The following is a 25,021-nucleotide window of genomic DNA, read 5'->3' on the forward strand; positions in this document are numbered from 1 at the left end:
GGGCTCAGGCAATCCTCTCACCTCAGCCTCCCAAAGTGCTGGGATTATAGGCGTGAGTCAACGTGCCCGGCCTTGGATGCTACATTTCAAGTGGCTAGGGGTTTTTTTTTTTTGTGACCGAAGTCAAGTGAAAATGAAGCTAAGATTGGAAACACACACGTGACAGTAGTGTAGTTTGAGGAGCTGGAAAGGAAGAAAGGCTTTGGATTGACTCCTGAAAGCTCATGGAACAAAACCAGCATGTGGTTCAGAGAATGGGCTGAACCCCAGGCAGGGCCAGTTTCTTGTTCAATGTATGAACTCAGTCTACAAAGCCACCCTGAGGAGTCCAGCGGCAGTTGAAACACTTCAAAGGTAACATTCTCTGCTTGCTGTCCCTTGATGTCAGCCCCTGAGCCACCACTGGGTGGTGTTCAGCAAGTCTGCCCAGTGGGCCCTCATGCCTCCCGCCTGCCCCAGTCAGCCAGGAGCAGGAGGTCAGTATCCACCGTGCCACCTCTCTGGGTTCCAGCTTCTAGCCAAAGACAACTAGCTGAGAACAGGTACTGCTGGGTGCTGCCATGTCTGGGACCCTGTCAGTGCCCCAACAGCAGGTTCCACGGCTGCAGAGAGGCCATCGGGAAGCTACTCAGATGTACACATGTCAGGTGTGTGTCCACTGTGCGTGCGTGTGTATGTGTGTGTGTGTGTCCAATGTGGAAATGTAAATACTATCTGTTTTTTAAAAACTGTTTTGCGTTTATTTAATAATTAATGAAACTGACCATTCTTGGAGACTGGCCTCTTGCTTTGCCACTTCTCCATTCTCATCGACTCTGTTCCCTGCTTCCTTCCCTCCCTCCCTTCCTTCCTTTCTTTTCCCCTCCCTTCCTCTCTCCTTCCCTCCCTCCCTCCTGCCCTCCCTCCCTATCTCTCTTTCTCTCTTTTTCTTTCTTGTCAGGGTCTCACTCTGTCACCCAGGCTGGAGTGCAGGGACACCATCATTGCTCAGTGCAGCCTTAGCAATTCTCCCACCTCAGTCTCCCTAGTAGCTGGGACTACAGGCATGCATACCATGCCTGGATAATTTTTTAAAATGTTTCATAGAGATGGAGTCTTGCCACGTTTTCCAGGTTGGTCTCAAACTCCTTGGCACAAGCGATCCTCCTCCCTTGGCCTCTCAAAGTGCTGGGATCGCAGGCATGAGCCACTGTGCCCGGCTCCCTGCACCCCTTTACACTGTGTCCTCAGAAGTAGCCATCCTTGCTAAAATGGCCCCTCAGGTCCTTTTCCTAATCAAACATCCTCTTTCCTCTGAACTTAGCCAAAGCTTATCCCTCTCTCCCAGCCAGGACCCCACCTCCTTGAAGCCCTCAGGAGTGGAGGCTGACTCCATGGCCAGAAGGAGTGTTCAGCCACTCTCCAGGCCCCTGCAGACTGCTGTTTTCCACCCTGATGTGAGCCCTGACACCTCTGTCCGGGCCCCCTCTGCTGCGCTGGGAGCTTCCCCAGCAGCCTCCTCATCACAGATGACTCTGGCAACCACCCACCTCGAGGTCTTCCTCCTGTCCATCCCAAGACCGAGCCTCCCTTCCTGCTCTCCTCCTCAGTCTTGTTCCTAGTCCATCCCTTGCTCACTCCTCCAGTCTGGCTTCCGGCCGACATGCTAGTCCACTCAAACAGCTTCTGCCAAAGGGCTCACGTGATGCACTGATGGTGAGGCCCCTGGACACTTCTCAATTCCTCATCTCTCTACTTTCTACTCTCTTTTGTGCCCTCCTCAGAAGGGCTCCAGCCCCTCTCTCATGAACGTAAGTAAAGGGACATCCTCTGGGACATCCAATTCCAGCTTAATTCTGAGACCCCCTGAATAATGGATTTGAAAATGACGATAAGCACAGAGTAGTGGAACCTGGCCTCAGATGTATGACCTGGGTTTGATTCTTGGCTCCAGACGCATGATTCTACTACTTATCAGTTGGGTCCTGGGTAAGTTATCCAACCTCACTGTGCCTCAGTTTATTTACCCATGAAATGGGAATAATAACGGTATCTTGAACATTAAATGAATGCTATCTACTGGCACACAGTAGGCATTCAGTCAGAGCCAGCTGTTATCACTACCATCATCATCATCATATCATCACCACCACCACTACCACCATTATCATCTGAGTGCAAGATAACTCAAAGGCAACTAAAAATGGCTGCTGAGGCTGGAGCCCCATTAGTGTGACCCTGTTCTTGGCCATCAGAGGGGTGCAGTGGCTTCAGCCCAGGGTTGTGCCCTTCGTGGCCCCACCTCCATGTGTACTCTCGGGCCTGAGTGGAGACTAGACACAGGCACAGAGCTAAGATGAAGGATTGTAGGGGAAGGGAAGTGGTCTGCTCCCGTCTTGTCATGGTCACGAGAGATGCTCTGAGGTCTTGCCAGGGATGCGAGTCAGCTCTGCTCTGATACCTCCCCTGGCCGCGTCGGCCATGATGACCATCCTGGCCTGCAGCCACAAGGGCCCCGGTGCAGACCCTGGTTGCTGCCCCTGTCCTGCCCTCCCTCCACCCGTCTGTCTCCCCTGCCTCTTCTCTGGAATGTGTCTGTCTCTGGATGGGGACCAGGCTGCATCTCTTGTTTTCCAGTGCTTACACAGGGCCTGGCACCAGAGGGTTGTTGAATAAGAATAAATCAGTGCCAGATAGTCCCTCCTGCTCCCAGGAAGCACGAGGTACCTACGGCGCCTGGGCGTGCAAAGGCCCACTTTCAGGAGGAGGTGAAGGGGTCTCTCCACACCCAGGTGAGGAACCCAGGTGTGGAGAAGCTTCTCACATGTGACTGCAGGGAGCTGATGCTGTCCTGGGAATTAGGCTTCCAATCTCAGGGTGATAACTGAGCTGGTGCCCGGCTGACTTGAAAGCAAATGCCACCGAACTCCTTCCTTAAATAGGGTACTGTGCTTCTCAACTTCATGTCAGTGTGGCAGGGATATTTACAAGCTGAACTTGAGATCACGCCACAAGTAAATGGCACTAATGCGGGAGGGGTAGCTGGCTCCAAAGGGAGGCACAAACAAGGGGTTGGGAAATGCTGCACCCCAAGAACCTGGGCTGAGGAGGTCAGACTAGGGGCTGTCAGTGGTGGAGGCAGAGGGAGGTGGGGACCCACTGCCAACCCCACATTGTGGCCAGGGGCTCCACTTGGCATTTTTCAAGAGGCTGATGGATCAGCAGCCTGAAGGGAAGCTTTCAACTTGCCACATGGAAATCTGGATGTTTGGGCTCATTAGCTTCATGCTCACCTGAGAATAATCGATTCTGCAGAGAAAAGTCCTACAAGCCCTGCTGTGGGATGTCACCCCGTGATGGCACTGAGAAAACGGGTACCAGCTTGGGCTTGTCACCAGCATCTCAGGTCCCTCATGCCCTCCCCATGTGAAGTGCAGTCCTGGCCCTGGGAGAGACACTGAGGAGGTCGGTCCAAACAGGAAGAGTGAGCAAGGCAAGGGCTCCTGGGAAATGCCCGGGGAGGAGCGGTTCCCTAACCCTTTATGGCCTGAGGTTTTATCAGCAGAGTTAAGATAGATAGATGTTCTTACGTGAGATAGGTTCCTCTTTCAATATGAAAAAAAGAGAGAAAACATTTTGTTGTCCTGTAACTATTGTCTAGTTTTTTGATAACATGATAGGATTTTTGACTTGGAATCCTTACCAAGGGCCATAAGGGGTTAAAACAGCATTCAGATCCCATCAGAGCACAAGAACATAGAGAGAGGAGGTGCTTGGAGACCTCCATTCCTCACCCAGGTGTTCTGGGAGCTTGGAGCTCAGCCCCCTGAATTCAGGGTGTTCAGAAAACATTTGGCTGGGTCTCCCAGGAGTTCTCCCTCTCGTTCCCCACCTACCGAACCCCGGAGTCCTGTTGGCAAGACTGGAGTAGGCATTCCCGCTGGGCGAGGAGGTAGCCGGGCTGGAGAGGGGGCTGTAGGAAGAGGGATCTGCCGGATAGGTGTGGCTCGTTCCAATCCCAAAGGGTGATGACTGAGTCTTGCTGGACTGAGATGGGATTTGCTACAAGCAGGACAAAGCAGAGCCATGGAAAGCGTCACCAGCAGACGACCTCCCCCACCCCTCCCCCACCCTCACCAATGCCCAGGCCATCTCTGGCCCCAACAGGTGACACAGGTAGTGGCAGTGCCTGCTCTGGGAGGAGAGTAACTCCCCACGGCTCTCTCTCGGCTGGCTGGACACAGACCTGGGATCAGCCCAATGCATGAAGACCCAAGAACCGTAAGTTGAAGTTACTCCCCTGGGCAGCGATGATCGGGGCCCTCTGGCTTCCGGTGACGGAGGCCTTGGCATTATGAGTACTACAAACTCCCTCAGCCCAATCAACACACATCCTCATAGAGACTATAAGGGAGGTGGGGGGGGGCGCAGTGGAAAGCCGCACACAGGTGGGTGTTTTCATGCCTTCTGGTGCAGGAGCAGCCAGACATCAAGATTGAAAGGCTCCCTCCAGAAGGGGTGTCTCTGTGAGCCTGACCCCTTCCTGCTTATTGCCCTGGTGAGAAGAGGCTGCTGAAGTCACATGGGGGTCAGTGGTTGGGGACCTGGCCTCCGAGTGTCCTTGGGTGGTCGGAGCCCCTGTGCCGGGAGGGGATAGTTGGCTACAGCTGGGAGCTGCCCTGTGTTCAGAGCCTCAGTCCACAGAGAGCACATCCTGGGTGCTCTGCCTCTCCAGGCACCTGGGGGAAACGCCCTCACAGATGCTCCTACCTGTCCCGGAAAGGGTGGGCGACTCCCAGTCCATGCCACCTGACTCTGGTTTAGCTGCCGGGAGATCTGGGACATGTTCTGGCCCGTTGAGGAGGAGGACTGAATATCATTTACTCCAGGCACATGAACCACAGAAGAGCTGGAAGAGAAGACAATGCCTTTACCTGAGGACACATGCACATGTCCGATCCCTACCACAAGCCGCCCTGGGGTGCCTTCAAAGGGGAGGTGTCACCCTGCTTCCCTTTGTCCAGAGAGGGGGACAAGCAGCAAGTGTCACAAGGGCCCTATGAACATGAATGCTCTCTGTCCTGGAGGAAAAGGCTGACACAGCGGAGCCCCAAGGCCCCTCGGCCTCTCCCATCCTTCAAGCTTCCCTCCCCCACCACCCACCTGCCTCTCTGCTGAGCAGTCCTGGCACGTCAGGTACTGCCTGGCCTCGGACCCCCACCTCCCACCCTCCCAAACCCCCGGCCTCCAGCTTGCTCCCCTCCTCAGCCCCTCTTCCAGTCCTGCGCATCCTTTGCTCTCCAGAGATCATCTGGTTCCCAGGAAGAGAGAGGCTTCTTAGAATAAAAATCAGTCTTGGTGTTAACCCACTGCTTTGTGCTCTGGTTAATTTGTTCCTTTGGGGCACTGAAAGGCTTAAGGATTCAGGAGGGAGGCGGCCGGCTGTCACTTTTAAGGAAAGGAAAGGCTGTCAGTGGAAATCTACTGGGTGAGGCCTCGTCCTGCTCCTCAGAGTCGATGTCTTTTTATTTATTAGGCACCTGCTGTATGCGGCGCTTTCTGCATGTCTTTCACAGGTTGGACCTCTGACCCTGTCTTTGCTCCTCAGCACACACTGTCTGTACTGATGAATGCTTCTTCCAGGAGATTTTCCTGGCTATGCCGAGAAGCTCACAGAAGATTGAAAGGTGGGGGGAGGGGGAGGGGGGAGGCGTGGGGAGCACTTTCACTTTGTCTTTGACCCTCTCCCCGGCCTTGCTGAGACTAGCTCAGGATGTGGGGCAGTGTGCTGGTGCTCAGGAATCAACCAAGTGGGTGGAACAGGGCTCACCACAGAAGGCCTGGGGAGAGGAAGGCAGGCTGTAGGTCAGTGAAGGAGATTGGGTACAATTTTACTAACTGCATTCCAATATTTTTTCAGTGCTATCTGAACCCTTTTAAAATGGAGAAAAACAAAGAGTGTCAGCGATGTCCTTGAGTGGACCATTGCAAAACAAGTTCAGTTGCTTATGTAACCTTTTCTATCCTCCTAAAATCAGTTCTTCACTTAACATAAGGGCTCCTTTCCCGATCTCCTTCCTGATGAAAGTATGACATCCGAGGACATTTTCTGATCACTGTCGCTGGGGGGGCCTTTCCTGCACCCCCAGCCCTCAATGTCCTCCCCAAGACACTGACTAGTGGCTGCTGTAGTGTTGGTGACTCAAGGAAAGGTCCCCTGGCAGAAAAGGATGGACTTCTTGGGGCAAAGGGCCAGTGCCTGTGCCCAGCCCTCTCCAGGAGACTCTAGGCTAAAGCTGCCTGCCCTGGTACATACAGGCAGGGGCCGAGGCCAGTGGGGTGACAGCAGAAGGACTCTAGCTGGACATACTCTGGGTGTCAGCCATGCCATTCTGTGAGTGGCTTGGGGCTCCCTCTGGCTATCAGGCCCCAGAGTCCTTCATCCCACAGCCTGCCCCTGCCCAAGCCAGCTCAGGCCCTTTAGATTTACAAGAAATTCTGTGCATTCCACAAGCTTGAGCCCCCACAGGTTGGCTGGCTGACTTGCTTGCTTCCTTCCTCCCTCCCCCCACCCTTCCTTCCTTCCATTCACCCACCGTTCCATTCTTCCTTCTTGCCTTGCACTCATCCACCTGGCCACCCATCTACCCATCCTTCCATCCATCCACCCATCTACCTGCCCTTCCTTCCTTCCTCCCTTCCTTCCACCCATCCACTCACCCAACCACTCACCCATCCATCCACCCACCCACCCACCCATCCATTTCACAGACTAGTATTCAGCAAGCACCTTTCCTATGACAGGCTCTGTACAGGAGACTGTGTGTGGACTGTGCCCCCACACAGTCAGCTGCCCCAAGCCTGCCTTTCCTTCTCCATCATTGACCCCCACCCACACCATTCTTTCAGTTCCATGACAATGGCCTCACCCAGGCTCTGCATTTGGTGCTGGGCAGTCTGTCCTGAGCACTGTCCATACCTCCCTGTTCTCCTAAAAGCTGTCAGTGATGGCATCCTCCCGCTCAGCAAGGCCCCATGGTCTGCAGTCTCATCCCATGTCTCCCCTTCGTGAGGCCTCCCCCCCATCACAACCCCTGCTTTGCTCAGCATACTTTTCAAACACAACTTTTGTTTCCATGCTTGGCTGAGGAGTTAGCCAGGCTTTCTCTGGCCACACCACTTTGAGCTGTCCCTTTGCGCTTGTCCTCTCCTCACCTCTTATTGCTGTGACACCCTGCTCCCCTTTGTCCAGAGAAGGGGGGCAAGCAGCAAATGTCACAAGGACCCCATGAACATGAGTGCCCATGCAGGGCTGTCATACGGCCCGGCACGGACTGTGATTGGTCAACATCTGCTGAGTGGCTGAGGAGCCCGGCAGCACCAGAGCTGCTCTGCTGACCTGCTGTGATGATGATTCAGGGGCTCTCACGAGGGGTGCCATCTCATCCTGCTGTCCTTAGATTGAGAGTGCCTGCCTGAAGCCAGAGGTCCCAGGAGCCTCTGAGCAGGCTTCCTTCCAGTGAGGCCCAGCTACAGCCTGGTCAGAGCCACTGCAGTGTCTGTGAATCCAGGTCACAGTTCCTGAGCTACCTGCTGCTTCTCTAGGAATGTCTGCCCATGGACCAGTGTGGATGAGAGACTCATCCCTTGCGCCTAGTCCCTTGGCAGGGTCCTCTCCCTGGGTGGCGGCCTCACCTGCCCCGTCCTATCCCTGCCTGAATCTGGAAGCTCTGGTAGGTATTGATCAGGCTCACTCATGGCTGAGTGGGATGAGGAGCTCAGCCCTGCTGGGCACGAGGCCTGGTATACTTCTCCTAGGGAACTTGGGGGCATCTGGTAGCCACATGTGAGTGCCTGCATACCCACCCCTAGAGCTGTCAGTTTCTCCTCTGGCTGTTCTTCTCAGTTTGTGCTCCCATCTTCCCAGCAGTCACTGGAGCCAGGCCTCGTCTCCAGTGACCATGTCGGGGCTTCCTCAAGGACCTACAAGATGTCTTCGATACTAAGAACCAAGCCTTGTGAAGGTTGGTCTCCTGCCTGCACCCTTGAGTGCTCTTTAGGCTGAAGCCCAGACATGATGGGCCAAGTTGTCCATTCCTCCTTGGACTTGGTTGGGACCTCTGGGAGCCAAGGGTTGGGATACTTCCTTCTATCTTGTCAGCTATCCCCGGCTCTTCTTCATCTGCATCCTGGCTAGAGGCCAACTCACTCCCTTCTCCCAGGCAGGCACTGCTACAGGAAACAGTGGCTGCTGCCTTTCACATCTGAGAAAAAGGAATGGACCCAGGCACTGATGGCAGCTCACGGAGGGCTCACAGAGCACAGCCAGCCGGGCCCAGGGCCTGCGGATCCATGATCACTCACTGATGTCTGCAGTCCCAGAGCTATGATCTGAGCTATGATCAGGGCTTCCCTGGCCAGGGGACATCTTCCTGCCCCACTGGGCTCCCACTCTGGCACATACCTGAAGGCCTTCCCCGAGTGTCCTGGGGGGAACGGGCTTCCTTGGGAGTAGATCTGCTGGGTTCCCGTGGCAGAGGCCGAACTCATCATCTTCTTCTCCGCTAGGAAGACAGAGCAGGAGTCACATGAGAGGGTTCCCTGCAGGCCACAGGGAAAACAGCCCCGAGAGCAGGTCCCGGGGTGGGAGTGGAGGAGCAAGACACACGTCCAGGGCAGCCTATGTGCAGCCTATCTGCCCTCGTTTTTGCATTCTCATCTCCCCTGGAGCCTCCCTGGCATGTGAGAGCATCGGGCTGCTGGACCTGACCTCTAGGCCAGGCCACAGGCTGCCTGAAGGCAAGGCCCTTTTTGAGAGTTGAGAAGATTAAGGAAACTTGAAAGTTCTTCCTCTGCTATTATTTTATCCAACCCTCCCAACCCAGGGAGAGTGGGCATCATAGGTCCTTACCTTCTGGGGCAGGAAGCACAGGATGATGGTGAAAAGGACAGGCTGAGCTCCCTGGGTTCGAACCCTAGCTCCACTCTATTATCAGAGGGGTTACTCTGGACATATTTAACTGTCCTCGGCCTCAGTTTCCCCAACTGAAAGAAGGCGATAATAATAGTACCTTCCTCACAGGGCTGTTGTGGGAATTCAGTGTGTTAGCATGACTAAAGTGAGCACACGGCATTGAAACATTTGTTGTCATTTGTTGCAGATGAGAAAATGGGGGCACAGCTTGTCCAAGGTCACGGATAGGCAAGGGAGGACCCAGGGCCTGAGTGCAAGTCCAGAGTTCTTCCCACTGCCCCAGAACCCTGCCCACCCCTGCTGCCCTCATCTAGCATGTGCTTTGGGGGGCCACAGGCTGACTAACCAGGGCCAGCCCTAGACCTGTGTGCCTTGACTTCCATGAGGGTTTCCTTGAGAGGCCAAGCTCCTTATGCAACAGAACAACACTGAGGCCTGGTGGCATGTATAACAATCCACGATTTTCTGCCACTATAGAATGGACAGCAGAGGACTCAGTTCAGCCACCTCACCTACAGAGAGAGGCTGAAGACTATTTAGATCTTACACGAGGAAGAAGGTAACTTTTGTGGTTGTTTGAGGATGAGTGGGAGTATGAGTGGACGGACTGCGAGACAGCATTCTTCCTCTGGTCACTGAAGGGCCCAGGGCTCTCTGAAGGGCCTTCCCATTTCCCCGGAATTTCAAAGTACCCACCCGTATCAATCCTGCAATCCCTAGCATCCCTACCCGCAGTAAGACCCTAGAGTAGAGGAAGTAAAGCTTAGCTATATAGCTATTATTTTATGACTAGATAAAACCCACATCTGTCCCTGTTGAGGGGATATGAGCGATAATGCCGTGAGGGACACTCAGGCTTGTGGACTTGGGGCTGAGAAGCCAGGCTGCAGGGACCACGTGCCAAATATCCCATGCATGGTAACAAGCTCTGGGACATTTTGATAAAGAGGCGTCACTGAGCTGTTTTTATGGTTTTCTTCTGCCATAATGATGGCTGTGGAGCAGGAAATCCTTCAACATGGCAGAAACTTGTGGGCTTTGCATTTCTAGCCCTTTAGTAAAGCTTTGAATCTTTGGAATAAACAGCAAGATTGGAGTGGGGAAGAGCTGAGGCTCCAACTTGCAGGAAGAAGGTAGACTTAGGTGGAAGTCATTTTTTTCTCACTCATGTGTTTAAGTTTTTTTGATTTGGGTTGAAACAAATTTTTTTCTAACTACCCTAAGACATTTGTAGGGTATAAAATTATACACACACACACACACACAGCTCTTTGGTTCTGTTTTTCAGTCTTCTTTTTTTCCATTTTATTAACTTTTTAGAATTATTTTGACATATTTGATCTGCTAAAGATGGAGGAAGGCCTACCGAGAGCTTCCACTGCAATTTGGTTGTGTCTGCATCTTCTTGGGCTTCTAATTATTTTGGTTTTCACATGTTTCAACATTCAGGACACTTATATCTTCATCTGAACCTCGGATCTGTATAAATTAAGCCTCTTTGCTTACAGGACACAGAATTTTTCTTTGGCGACACTAATAACTTTCCTTCTCGGGTTTCCTTCTCGGGTTCGCAGAGCACTTCCATCCACCATTCTTCCAGGTTAAATTGTGCGTTTTGTTTTGTTTGGGTTATATCAAATTTTGGCAATATATTACATATTATTCAGGAGTTGTTGCCTGGGAGTCAACTTATTTTATCACACTTGATATTCATACTTTCTGGCTACCTCATTTCATTTTTTTTTTCCTGAGTATTTTGTGATTTGCTAAAAATTTTCTTGTCTTTCCTTGGAAATGATTTGGAAGCACCGAGTTCCCTCCCTCCCTCTTCTCTTTTCCTCCTTTTCTTTCCCTCCTTCCCTCTTTCCTTCCCCCACCTTTCTATTAGTGGTAATGTTTAAACATACTTGAAACTGTATTCCTCTATAGGTGTCAGAGATAAAGTCGATATTGATGAGAAATTTCTACCTATTTACTCTCCCTATTTCAAAATGTGTCTGGATCTTGCTTTACGGATTTGAGGTTTTAGATTCTAGTTTTTATTTATTGTTTATATGGAAGATGCCAAGAAAAAATGTAGACATATTTTAAGAGATGTTACATTTAAGAGATGTGTTACTTTCCGAAGTACCTTTCATAAGTGTCTGGATGCTGATAGTAACCACTTTGAGCAATTCTTGTAATTGCAGAAGTCAAGTGTGATTTGTATTCATCTTTTGTTATTGGCATATATTTTTCTTTTCTTTTTTTTTTTTTGAGTTGGAGTCTCACTCTGTCGTCCAGACTGGAGTGCAGTGGCCGCTCCCGGCCACCGCAGCCTCGACCTGCTGGGCTCTGGCGATCCTTTCGCCTCAGCCTTCCAAGTAGCCGGAATAACAGGCGCGCGCTACCACGCTCGGCTAATTTTTTGATTTATTGTAGAGATGAGGTCTCACCTGCCCAGGAGGGTCTCGAACCCGTGGGCTCAGGCAATCCACTCACCTCAGTCTTCCAAAGGCGCGGGATTACAGGCTGAGCCACCAAGCCCGGCTATTTTTCTTTTCTTAAAATGTGTATATTTTCTGGGGCATCCTCTGTATTTTTTGTATCTTCTAATACTTTTTATGTTATTTCTAGTTTCATTTTTGTAATCCCCATTGCTTTTCAAACCTATTACTTACATTCTTACATTCTATACTTAGATTCCTTCCACAAACAAGCACAATCTTTTGCAAGTAATTTTTTCAGGAAATATAAGGCAAAAGTACATTTCTGAGAACGTCTTTCTGTTGTTCCCCATATATGAAAGTAGTCTGGCTGGTGAGGAAATTTTGGGGTCACATATCTTATCCAAATTCTCCAGTTATTTCCTGCTCCCTCCTACAAGACTTCTGGCATTTAGTATCTTAGAAAAGTCTAACTAAAGATTTTCCTTTTGTAGGTAAGGTACATTTTTTTTCTCTTGATGTTTGCAGGATTTTTCCTTACTCTTCAAATTAAAAAAAGTAAATACAACAGACTACATCTAGGTGTGAGCTTTTTAAAAGTTTTTGTCTAATATTCGTGGAGTTCTTTCACTTGAAAGACCCAAGTTTTGCATGTTGGGAAAATTCATGTTCCTTTCAAATTCACTGACTTGGATTTCTGCAACATTAGCATTCTTTGTACAGATGCCCTTTTGGTTAAACACTCTACTCTTTTTCCACCTCAAGTAACTCATTCTCAGAAACGCAGTGACATCCTAGAGCTGCCAAGAGAGGAGATACTGAAGATTTTCTGAACTTTCCCCTCTTTATCATAGAAACTCTTATTTTTTTTTGAGTTGGAGTCTCATTCTGTCTCCCAGACTGGAGTGCAGTGGCATGCTTCCAGCCACTGCAGCCTCGACCTGCTGGGCTTCAGCGATCCTTCCGCCTCAGCCTTCCAAGTAGCTGGAATTATAGGTGCGTGCTACCATGCCCGGCTAATTTTTGATTTATTGTAGAGATGAGGTCTCGTCAAGTTGCCCAGGTGGGTCTTGAACCCGTGGGCTCAGGTAATCCACTCACCTCAGCCTCCCAAAGCACTGGGATTACAGGCTGAGCTACCAAGGCTGGCTAGAAACTCATTTTCAAAGGAGGACATTTGTTCTGATTATCCTATCGGATCCTTTTTCCTCTTCTTTTTTCTTGTCTGTTGGGTTTTTCTTTTTGGAGTTGGAGTCTTACGCTGTTGCCCAGTGGCATGCTCCTGGCTACCGCAGCCTCAACCTGCTGGGCTCTGGCAATCCTTCTGCCTCAACTTTCCAAGTAGCCGGATCTATTGGTGCGTGCTACCACACCCAGCTAATTTTTGATTTATTGTAGAGACGAAGTCTCACCAAGTTGCCCAGGCAATCCACTCATCTCAGCCTCCCAAAGTGCTGGGATTACAGGCGGAGCCACCAAGCCCAGCAAGGTTTTTCTTTTTCTTTTTTTTTTCTGTTTTGTCATCTTTATGGAAAGGTGTCTACATTTATATCATACCAAAAGTTCAAATGGATTTTTCCAAGATGCTATAGGTCTCTGGGCAAACATTTGGGCTTACTTGAGAGAAGAAAAAGCCTTGGAGACGTACTCTTGTCTCATATTACTGGATGAAATGGTATTTCTCTATAAACACCGAGGAAACATTGAGGGGGTGGGTGATATGCTTGGACAGCCATGGGAACCAACAGCAGGAACTTTCTGTTATGTTGAGGGATCTGTTTTCTGTTGTGTGTGGACACCTGGAGTTGGTACAGTTCTGGTACCCTTTCTGCTTCCTGGGCTTTCGGTCCCCAGCTAGGTGGGAATGAAGGCTTCACCTTCCCCCAACATGCTGGCATCAGGAGGACTGAGCCACACTTCCTTCCCACAGCCTGGATGCCTGTCTGTCTTCAACTCAATCCACATTGTCTTCAGCTCGTTAGTCCCAGTGGGATGTGACTGGGGTTCCCCTCCAATGACAGAGTTCCTCGTGCTTCCTTTTTACCAGTGAACTGGTTTCTCCCTTCAGTGGATCCCAGTTGCATTGCACCTTGCAAAAATTCCTTGACCACAAGAAAATGGAGGGTTTTTTCCTTTTTTCTGATTTTGGAGCCGACAAATACCTTTTCAAACTGCATATTTTGCTAGTCTCAGTGGTAATCTGAGTGGGAGGGTTAGGCATCTAGACATGTGGTCTTCATGTGACACCTTAAATTAGAATGGCACCCTCTTCAATGGCAATAGTGACATAGGTAGACAGCCTAATAACAGCCACAAAGGATTAACAGAGTGGACGCTAAGCAAGTGAGAAAAATGATTACATTGTTTAATGATCTGGAAATATGTTAATAATAAACTGTCATGTGAAAAAAAGTGAGCTACCAAATAGTATGAGCTCAATTTCATACATAAAAAGAATATGTATGTGTGGAAAAAGAAAGAACATACTTTAAAAAGTTAAAAATGGTTATATCCAGTTGGTGGGATAGCGAGTCTTTTTTTATTCTTACCGCACATTTTAATTTTAACACCTGGTCCTCTGTTAGAGATTAAGGTGCAACTTTTCACAGAAACATGCCTTTGGCTTAATAAAGCTAAACTGCATAGCAGAATAACAGAGCTCATTTATTCCAACTCTTCAAATGTTAAAGATGAGATGCCAGGACCCCTGGTTGGTGGCCCCGGGTAACCGGTACATAAGAGGCAAGACCGGTTGTCGAGAGGATCCAGTCCAATTCCTTTGTGCAGGGCTCTTTTTGTGTCTTGTCACCGTTACTCAGAACTCACCATCCGTGGCCCCCCGTCTCTAAGGGGGGCTGTCTCCAGATGGCCTTAAGGCAGTCGTAAACCTCACATCCCCACAACCCCAGTGCCACGTGGAAACTTACATGCGCTGATTCCTGCAAACATTTCCGCAAATCGAGGATCCCTCTCCTGGGAGAAGATTGCATCTGCCTTTTCCACGGACTTCCCGGCCTCGTGAACGCCAGCTGGTAGGTTGGGGACGGGGACCTGTTTGCACATGCAAACACAACAGCAACCCAAGTGTGAGGCACAGCACGTGCGCCCCCGCCCCCCCAGGAGTCATCCCCTCTCCTCACTCAGAATCAATGGCATTTGGGGCTGGAATGGTTTTTATAGAGTGGGAAGCTTTTCTATGTGTGAAAGCCAAGAACAGCTGAGGAAGGGTTGTGAACTGAAGGTCACAGCAAGGACAACAGTCACATGATTACTTTCTTAGAGAGAGACAAATGAGAAACAATCAACTTAATTCTAAATATGAGGAAAAGTGGACATGAAGTTTAATTTACAAAGAGGCCGGATGCTGACACATGCTGCTGTTTCTCTGTCTGGCTGTCACCAGAAGTGGTGAGAGGAGAAAGGAAGGAAGGGGGCACGGAGGATAGGAGACAGCAGGGCGGGTGAAGAGGGAGACAGAGCACCATCAGAAGGGGTGCCCGGAGGAAGGAAGGAACACAGACAAAAGGCAGTGAGAAGGTTTCAGAAGCTGCTCTTGCTGGCTTCTGAGTATGTTAGGATGAGAGTTCAAACAAGGCCTCTTGAGATGTCCATCAGTTCTTTGGAATTCTCAGTGCCGGGTGACTTGGCTCCCAGTTCTTCATCTGGTCTTCATATGACTTTCATATTATATTATTTGTGGCTCAGCTCTGCAGGGAAGAGTCACAACAGACCCCCAGGGCACTTGGAGGTGGACTCTTTGCGCTGTAGTGAGTGGATGGGACAACAGCACCCTTTGGGCTCAAGGGCTCAAGTTAAGAGCTAAATTGAGTCACCAGGCCATGGGACTGGAGATAGTGCCCGATGGGAAAAAGTTCTCCAGAAAGTCACCTGAGATAAGTCATAGGATGACAGCCCATCTCTCTGGTGCACTTCCAATTCTGCCTGCTGTTGCTGAAGCTGCCTGTGAAACAAGTCAACAAAGAGAGAGTCATGAAGAACAGAAGAGGTGTCAGTGGAGCTAAGTCTGGACTTTTCTTGCACTCTAAAGTCACAGTGGGCAACACCCAATGGATCTCTAAGTTGTTTTTCATTTTTCTTTTTTTTAAATTTAATTCTTCTTTGTAGGGCAAAATTCAGGGTTAGGTATACAAATATTCATTATGCAGGTTTCATTTTTCATTATTTTATTTTTAATGCTCTGATGAATGCCCTGCATTTTCAAGCTTAGGCTGCAACACATTGAACTATTTAAGAAGTCAGTTTTGATGTATGACTTCATTATATTTAGGGTAAAAATATACTACACTAAAAGAAATTTTTAAAGGAAAAATTCAGAAAAGCCGTTGGGTTAAATGCTGGATGAAGCAGTGAGCCTTAGCTAATGCTTACTTAGAATCTGGAAGGTGTTTACACGATCTCAGCCAGTCCTCATACGAAGCTTTCAGAGTGCTCACTTTACCTCCATGTTAAAATTGAGACACTGAAGTTCAAAGAGGTTAAGGGGTTGTCAGTGTCAGCCAACCGACAAGGGGTCATGATGGAACAGAGATGGGGAACTTGACCCTGTGACTCCAAAGCGCTTTGTTCCTCTCTATACAGCCTGCTCCATGAGGGAAAAGCAAAAAACTTGGAGAAAATGGCTGCTCTAAGTTTTAAAACAAGATAACTGGATTGCATTCAAGGACTGGTGAAGCCTATAGCTCAGAGCCTAAAAATGGGGTCAAGCCGGGCTCGGTGGCTTAGCCTGTAATCCCGCACCTTTGGGAGGCTGAGGTGAGTGGATTGCCTGAGCCCGCGGGTTCGAGACCTGCCTGGGCAGGCGAGACCTCATCTCTACAATAAAATAAAAAAATTAGCCGGGCGTGGTAGCGTGTGCCTGTAATTCTGGCTACTCGGAAGGCTAGGCAGAAGGATCACTGGAGCCCAGCAGGTCGAGGCTGCGGTGGCCGGGAGCGGCCACTGCACTCCAGTCTGGGCGACAGAGTGAGACTCCAACTCAAAAAAAAAAAAAAAAAAAAAAAGGGTCAAATGACAGGATCCTCTACAATTCTAAACGTCAGTAAGGAAGACAGGCAAAAAATTATTATGCAATTCAAATGACTAATAGAAATTACCCATTGCCTCAATTTAAAGGATACAAGCAGAAAATTCAAGCAAAAATAAATAAATCGATAAATACACATACAATACATTGCATTTTACACACATATATAATATAATAGATATATATATAATGAGCAAGTTAGAGAAATACTTCACCATTAAAATAATCAAAATAAACACAGCAGGTCAGGTGGCGTGAACCTGTAGTTCCAGCTACTTAGGAGGCTGAGGCCAGGCGTTTGAGACCTTGGCAACATAGTAAGAGTCCATCTCAAAAAATCACAAATGAATAAATACATAAAATTAAAACACCCTTTGAAGTATAGGTTTTTACCTGCTAAGTTGGTAACAACGTGTTTAATGTGGTGACTTTGTGTTGAAACTACTACATCACACACTGCTGGGGAAGTATGAACAGACACACCTGTTCTGGAAAGCACTATGGTGGAACTATGGACATGCTCACACTCTTCCGGGTGGTCACCCAGCTGCTAGGGTTGTATGAAGGACATTATTCAGGGGAGGGAAATGAAAGCTTTCCATGCAAAAATGGGCTATAACAAGAAGTGACTCTGTAACTCCTGCGTATTCATTTCTTGATCGACGACTCCATAGCACTAACGGGGACCATTGTGGAGGCTGTCTGGAAACACGGGAAGGTATGATGAGAGCATGTGGAAAAGTTCAAGTTCAGCATATCATGCTAGGCACACTATGATTATGACCACACACATGTGTGTGAGCAAGATTTAAAATACACACACACACACATCTATCAAGTATTTTCATTAGTGGGGAAGATTACGGATTTTCATGATTTACTTTCACTGTCTATTTTGAAATAAGAGGGAACATGGCAGGTCCCTTTGACCATGTTGGTTGCCCGGGTTTTCTCACTCCTGGCTGTGCCCTGGACAGGGTAGCAGAGGACCCTTGGAGGAATAAACCACAGGCCACCATCGGGATTGGAGTGCAGGGAGGGCCAGTTGGGCATTCTGCAGGTAGGCAGCTAGGAAGAGGTGGCGAGAGAGGGACACCTTCATGAGGACAAGGACGTGGCTGGTAGGGAGGGCAGGTGTGGCTGGTGGACCAGCTCCCTGAAGAGGAACCACTATGAACATATGGTTGGAAAACTATAACTCACGTCAGCAAAAGCACAGGCTTGGAGAGAATGTGGAGGACCCACCCAGGAGGAGGTGGTATGCTTTGGCATAAAGGAAGTTAGTGGCCCTGGAAGGAAGGCTTGTGGGACACCTGCATCCCCCTGCATTTGCCCTGGCCCTCTGCTAGGAGCTTGCATGTATTCCAAGTCATGTCAGGCTCACAACCACCTCAGAATTGGGCAATTTAAATAACTCCCTTTACAAGTGAGGAGATGGAGGCCCAGAGATGCTAAGGTTGTGCAGAAAATAGACGGCGCCCTTCAACAGGATGCTAAAGGAAGGTTTAGGGAAGGGGATACCTGACAGGTGTGGCCTATTAAGGGAAAGTGACTTGGATAGTGAAGAACCCCAGGGTGAGCACATCCCTAGGACTGAAAGGGGAGGGGTAGCGAGCAGTGATCAGAACCGTGAGAGGGTGATGAGTGAGTCTGCCTGAAGGAGCTTGGCTTGAGTGACCTCTGGGAAATGGCCAACCCTCTTTCCTCTTCCACTCTCACTCCTTTACCTCTAGGCAGTCCCTCCACTGGCCACACTCAGCCAGAAGCCAGAGATCGCACTCAGCCCTGTCCACAAAGGTTCACTTCAACCTTCCCCCTGGACAAACAGGCAGAGCAGAGTGTGGAGAGTGCCTCAGAAAGGGCATATGTGCCAACCTGGGCAACACAATGAGAATGAGACCTCATTTCTACAAAAAATTTTTTAAAAATTGCCTGGGTGTGGTGGCACGCTCCTGTAGTTCCAGTTACTGGGGTGGCTAAGGTGAGAGAATTGCTGAGTCCAGGAGTTTGAGGCTGAAGTGAGCTATGATTGTGCCACTATACTCCAGCCTGGGTGACAGACACTGTGTCAAAAAAAAAAGAAAACAGAAAAGGAAACAGCAAACATGGATTGTGTATGGTGACAACACAACCACCAGGCTGGTGGGTGGTAAAGGCAGAGCAAGACTAGATATTCTCATCCCAAGTGCAGGCTGTTTGGATTACACAAAAGAGGAATTGCTATTTACTGACTACTCTCAGTGCCTGAGAACAGAACACACAGAAGTAATCTGGTCCAAAGTTCCTCTGATGCAGGAATTCCTGGTATATCATCCCCTCTGACAAGCAACTGGCCCGTCTCCACTTGACTACCTCCTCTGCTGGGGAGCCCGCTACATTTTGAGGCATCCTGCTTCACTGGCAGGCAGAAATAATTACGAAAAGTTTGTCCCCAAAGAGCCCACACCTTCCTCCCTACCATTTCCGTGTGGGTCCCAATTCTGTCTCAAAATGAGTTGGGTCCTGTTTCTAGACTGTTTTCTTCAGCATTGCAAGAGATGTACAATCTGAATACTATTTCCTCCTCCGGAAATGCCCCTCATGTTGGTGCCCTGGTGTGTGTGTGTGTGTGTGTGTGTGTGTGTGTGTGTGTGTGTGTGTGTGTCCATCCTCTGTAAGGGGAGTCCCCCTAGCAGAGAACCCCAGTTGGAGGACCCAGTGAACTGTCTGTGTAGAATTGAGCTCAGAGGAGTCATTCATTCAGTGGACTGTATTGTACTGTATTGCTAGGCACTGGGGACAGAACGGGGACTCAGAACCCCAAGGTCCCTGCCCTTGTGGAGCTGACAGTCTCTGGGAAGAGAGAGTAGTAGGCAAGCAATGACAGAAAACCAAACATCGCAGGTTCTCACTTATAAGTAGAAGCCAAATTAAGGACCTGCGAAGATGTAGAGAATAGTATCATGGATACTGGAGACTCAGAAGGGGGAGGGTGGGGAGGATGAAAATCGCTTGTCTGGTACAATGTGCACAGGTAGGGGTGGTGAGTACACCTCAAGTTCAGACTTCTTTGCCACCATACAATGTAGCCATGTAACCAAAAACTATTTGTACTCGTAAAGCTATTGAAATAAAGAAAAAGAAAATTAAAAAGAAAACAAAAAGACCATGATTTGGAAAGAACAAGGTTCTACCCAAGTATACACCCACCTCCTCATCTTGGTATGAGAGTTCAGAAAAAAGGTAAAGGTAAAACCGGAAGCAGGGCTTTCCATACCTGCTACTCCAGCAGAGCAAGAGAACTAAACATAATTTCTTTTTTTTTTTTTTCTGAGTTGGAGTCTCACTCTGTCACCCAGACTGGAGTGCAGTGGCCGCTCCCGGTCACCGCAGCCTCGACCTGCTGGGCTTCGGCGATCCTTCTGCCTCAGCCTTCCAAGTAGCTGGAACTACAGGCGCGTGCTACCACGCCCGGCTAATTTTTTGATTTATTGTAGAGATGAGGTCTCGCTGCCCTAAAGCAAATTGATAATTCAAAAATGCGAAAAGGAATCAATATCATCATTAGTAGAAAAATCACAACTGTCTATATTTTCTCATTCTTTGCAGTTTCACTTTGTTTTAATCTGATTTACATCTTGGGGAGTGACATCATCTTTCATGTGTAGGGGCCTCCAAAATCTGAATTTAGGACTGATAGCCAGCCCCTTGACAACATTTTCACATCCCAGCAAAACTTCCATTTTACAGATAAAGCAACTGCATATCAGACAGTATAAGTGTCATGCCCAGGGTGACCCGGATAGAATATGGCACACACAGGATTCAAGTCTAAGTGTGTCTGTCTGTAGACCTTGCACTCTTTCCACTGTCCTGAGCTGCTGCTGCTCTAGCCCAGGAGAAATAACCTTGGCTGTAATAAGGAGTATTATCCCACATCTCCCATTCCAGAGCCTTGGGCATCTTGAGTCACAAGGAGGAAGAAAACAATCTGTCCACTGGAATTTTCTTGAGGCACTGGAGCAGTGAATTCCTACCATGGCAAGAATTCCCAGACCACCCTTTATCCCTTTTCCAGAACCCAATTTTCAACCCAGAAGCATTTTTCCAGGAAACGACAACCACTCCTACCTACAGCTCTGTTGTGTTCAACTAAAGTCAGAATCTTAGAAACAGGGCAGGGCTGCTGTGCGGCATCGTGCCGCCATGCTCTAGGTACCTGGCTGAGAGATGATTCTCTTTGGGCTCCTAGAAAAAAGAAAGCTCCTTTCACTGGGAAGCAGAAAATCAGGTCTCAGGCTAGGTGTGGTGGCTCACACCTGTAATCTCAGTACTTTGGGAGGCTGAGGCAAGAGGATAATTTAAGCCCAGAAGTTCTAGACCAGCCTGGGCAACATAGCCAGATCCTGTCTCTCACACACACACTCACAAATTAGTTGGGTGTGGTGGTGTGCTCCTGTTAGTCCCAGCTATTCAGGATGTTGAAGCTGAAAGATCCCTTGAGCCAGGGGGGTTGAGGCTGCAGTGAACTATGATCATGCCACTGTACTCTAGCCTGGGTGATACAGTGAGGCCCTGTCTCTAAAAAAAGTAAGTAAATAAATAATAAAATAAAAAGAAAAACAGGTCTCAGGCACGGCTGGCAAATCCCCAGGATCCCAACCTCCCTGGCTCTGCGGTCTGGACATCAGCATCTCCATCCCACAACCTTTGGGTTTCTGCTCCACAGCTGAGCGTATGTAGAAGAGAAAGTGCTGACCTGCAGGCCGCCCCGTCCTGAGAAGAGGCCCGGGGAGCTTTCTCAGACATTTCACAGCGATGGTATAAAAATAAACATCGGTGTGCTAGCAAATTCCGGAGACGGAGGGAGCACGGCTGTTCGGGAGAAAACGGACCCACAGCACACGTTGGGGAAGTGGGCTCTGCCACAGCCAGGGCCGCCCTCCATTAGCAGGGAGAACAGTGGCTCAGGACTAGAGACCGAACGCATCATCCCGGCTTCCTGTTGGTGAGGTGCAGGATGCCAGGCAGATGCTGTCAATTACCCCTGATGCTCCCTGGACAGAGGTTTTTACTCAGCCTGAGTAAGTGAGCCATTAGGGCATTCAGAGGTAACCTGTGATCATGCCCCTGGGAGTAACCGGAATCCGGCTTGGAGGTGTCAGGGATGCAGCAGGCTCAGCTGACCAGAGGGAGGCTGAAAATACCCACCCTGATTGAGTGCCATCTGCATGCCTATTGTGAAGGACTCAGAATGTCTGTTAAGGGTTTGGGGATTGATTTGATCAGGGCCAGGGAGCAGCATAGTCCCTCGTGTGTGTTTTAGAGAGATGGCTCCATGGGCCATATGGGCGGGCTCAGTAGGGGCCTGATAGAAGGCAGGGGAGCAGGCTGGGAAGCCCCATGATCACTTGCGAGATGGCACAGGCCTCACCCAAGGCAGGGCAGAAGAGACAGAGGAGGAGATAGGTCAGAGTGAATTCCTGACAGGGCTTGTGGGGTTCTGGTTCTGTGCCAGACTGTCTGTTGAGGTGACAGAGAGGGACCCAGGACAACTCCCAGGCTTGGGCCTTGGAGACTGATGTTCCAGCCCCTTACTTCTTCAAAGACCAGGAATGCAGCCTTCCGTTGACTTCTTTTGCACCCACTTCTACTCTCCATCTTCCACCTATGACCACACAGGTCACCACACCAAGCATCACTAAAGATATGTGAGGGCTGGGCACGGTGGCTCATGCCTATAATCTCAGCACTTTGGGAGGCCGAGGTGAGAGGATTGCCTGAGCCCATGGGTTTGAGACCAGCCTGGGCAACTTGGTAAGACCTTATCTCTACAATAAATAAAAAAATTAGCTGGGCATGGTGGTATGTGCCTGTAGTTCCAGCTACTTAGAAGACTGAGGTGGAAGATCACCTGAGCCCAGCAGGTCGAGGCTACGGTGGCCATGAGCATGCCCACCTGGGCGACAGAGTGAGACTCCAACTCAAAAAAATAGATGTGTGAGGGTAGGCCAGCTCCGAGAGTCTTGAATGAGACTTGGCATGATGGGGCTGTAAGAGCAGACATGTGCACACACATGTGCACACAAGCACACGCAGACACGCACACACGTGCACACACGTGCACACAAGTACACACATGCACACACATGTACAGACACCACAGCACAGCCAGCAGGTATGGTTATGAAAACCTGCAACGACTTCGGAACAGGAAACAGGACTTGGCCTGAACAGATGCAAAAGGATAACTTCGGATCACTCCCCTAAAGAGCTACTGGAAATGCAAAACACGTAGCAGCCAGGTTGTGCACATGTAAAAACATGGAAATGACACATGCTCAGAAACAACCCATAAAAGAGTGTCACCCCTCTCCTTGAGATATGTTTCATTTTGAAGTGACATATGCCTCAAAGTTGGGCCATGGGGAAAGCATGTTAAATCAGCCTGTGCTTTTCTGGCCCTCATAGGGTCTTGACAGAACAGGAAAAAAATGCAGGGGTGATAAACAGGTCTTCTCTGCAGAAGCTTCCCACAAATGCTAAATATTAAACATTCCATTTCTCCAGGAAGTTTCTTTTGGATGCTCTGGACTGAAAGTAACTGAGCTTGCAAATCCCATCCCCTTCTACTCCCCCTCCAGAGCACAGAGTATTTAAGGATCTTTCCATAACAAATCTGCCTACTGCTGGCAAAGGTTGCTTCACAAATTCAAACAAGGGCTGGGCTGTTCGCATCCATGGTTATCACTGCCCTCTACCGTCCACAGTAAACATTTCTGATCAACTTTAGAAAGCACAAGACCTCGCAGCTTGAAGAACATCGGTTCAGGCTTCTGATGTAACTGTGTCCAGAGGGGGCATTCTGATCCCTGAGGCCTCAATAGGCTGCCAAGAGTGATTATCAGGAGGAAATACATTGGCCCAGCCCTGTATAAAATGGCTTTTCTGTTTTGTTAGTGCTGCCTGGCTTTCAGAAGAAGAAAGCAAAATCTCAGCTGGGGACTGGTTTTGAGAGTAGGATCTTCACTTTTCTTCTGGTGCCTCCTGAGGACGCGCCCTCCAAGGCCCTGGGGAGAGGTGCTTATTTCCCGTCTCCTCTGTGCCCTCCCTGCACTTTGCCTGTCCTTCTTGTCTGCCTGGTCTCACATTCTCCATGTTACTGGAGCCCAAGTCTTAGCCGCCCCAGGTGGCTGGAGCGGGACCAGGACAGGAGGTATGAGCCTAGGGAAATAGCTATGGCTTAGACAGATGTTAAGCAGATCCAGGTTGGCATTCTCCTCCTTCTCTCCTCCTGGGCTCCTGTGGCCCCTACCTGGCTCCCTGGAGTCAATGGGCACACCCTGTTACCTCCATTCCCAGAGCTCCTGAAAGGGAGGTGTGTGCTCACACCTTCCAGGCCCCGTCTGTTGAACAAAGAATCCTGAGCCCTGTCTGTCTGCCTCTTGCTCCTATTTCTCAGTTTCACTATTTTCTCCAAGGATGGGCCACACACGAGCCTGGCACTGTGGGTACCTCTCTGCTCCAGGAGTATAGAACCCCCCTTGCCATGCCGGGGGAAATGGGGAGATACCCCATCCTCAATATGACCAAATTTACTGAGTTTAACTAAATAAACTCAGACAGAGAAAAAATTAAGTAGCCATCTTTTGCATACCTGGGTTTATGACGTATTATATTTGTTTCTGCTATACTTGCAACCAAGAAAGTCTTGACTAGAAGGTGGAGGTACAAGAAGAGTCAGAATATCAAGTCAGTCAGGGGAATCGATGTCAAGAAAGAGGAGTTGGTCAGACAGTTTGGGGAGAATGACCAGTGAGAATAAGTGTGGGTCACCACAGACTGCTGGGAAAACAGTTTCAAAAGCATCAGGGCAGAAGCGGGGCTGTAAGGGGTTAAAAGAGATGACGGGCTGGGCGCGGTGGCTCACACCTGTAATCCCTTTCTAAGCCTCAGTTGCCGAGGAGAGGCCAAGGTGGGAGGACAGATTGAGCCCAGGAGTTTGAGATCAGCCTGGGTAAACATAGTGAGACCTCATCTCTACAAAAATAAAAAAAACTAACTGGGCATGGTCTTTAGGGAAGAGGAGGGCAGGGAGGAGGAGGAGGAAGTAGAGGAGGAAGAGGAGGAGAAATGATTGAGGAGAGTCCCACATTCCCACAGACACAACCTGGTAGGGCTGGTGGGAGAGAAGCTTTGAGGGGCTAGTAGGATAGGAGTCCTCCAAGATCAGGAAGGTGGGTGCCAACGTGGAGACCTGGGAGGGAGCCTGCAGAGAGGACAGGACAAGAAGGAAGGGCCACGGGAGATGGGGACGTATGCGGGGATGGAGGAAATGCAGGGTTTGCCCTGGAAAGGAGGATGCATGCCTTGCCCTTCTAGGAGCTAGAAAGGGAGGAGAGGGCCGGGCTTGGTGGCTCAGTCTGTAATCCCAACACTTTGGGAGGCTGAGGCGAGTGGACTGCCTCAACCTGCGGGTTTGAGACCCACCCGGGCAACTTGGCAAGACCTTGTCTCTACAATAAATTAAAAAAAAAACTAGCTGGGCGTGGTAGCGCACGCCTGTAGTTCCAGCTACTTGGAAGGCTGAGGCGGAAGGATCGCCGGAGCCCAGCGGGT

The 25,021-nt window shown here is 49.5% G+C and overlaps 1 protein-coding gene across 6 annotated transcripts in view; it reads right to left on the minus strand.

The window, feature by feature from the left end:
* The window catches only part of ARNT2 (aryl hydrocarbon receptor nuclear translocator 2), a 164,157-nt gene that overhangs the window by 11,523 nt on the left and 127,613 nt on the right, over nucleotides 1-25,021 (minus strand). For 5 of the 6 annotated variants that reach the window (XM_021718000.1, XM_008068945.1, XM_008068944.2 and 2 more), the window contains 5 exons: nucleotides 15,268-15,340; nucleotides 14,307-14,430; nucleotides 8,444-8,543; nucleotides 4,750-4,888; nucleotides 3,876-4,041 (listed from right to left, as the gene is read on the minus strand). In XM_021718000.1, the coding sequence (XP_021573675.1) occupies nucleotides 3,876-4,041; nucleotides 4,750-4,888; nucleotides 8,444-8,543; nucleotides 14,307-14,430; nucleotides 15,268-15,340 (602 nt within the window). The remainder of the gene's footprint in view (nucleotides 1-3,875; nucleotides 4,042-4,749; nucleotides 4,889-8,443; nucleotides 8,544-14,306; nucleotides 14,431-15,267; nucleotides 15,341-25,021) is intronic. The other variant, XM_021718001.1, reaches the window with a different exon arrangement.

This window comes from Carlito syrichta, unplaced genomic scaffold (assembly GCF_000164805.1).
Source record: "Carlito syrichta isolate Samal-C Ts95f unplaced genomic scaffold, Tarsius_syrichta-2.0.1 Scaffold311694, whole genome shotgun sequence".
Taxonomy (NCBI): Eukaryota; Metazoa; Chordata; class Mammalia; order Primates; family Tarsiidae; genus Carlito; species Carlito syrichta.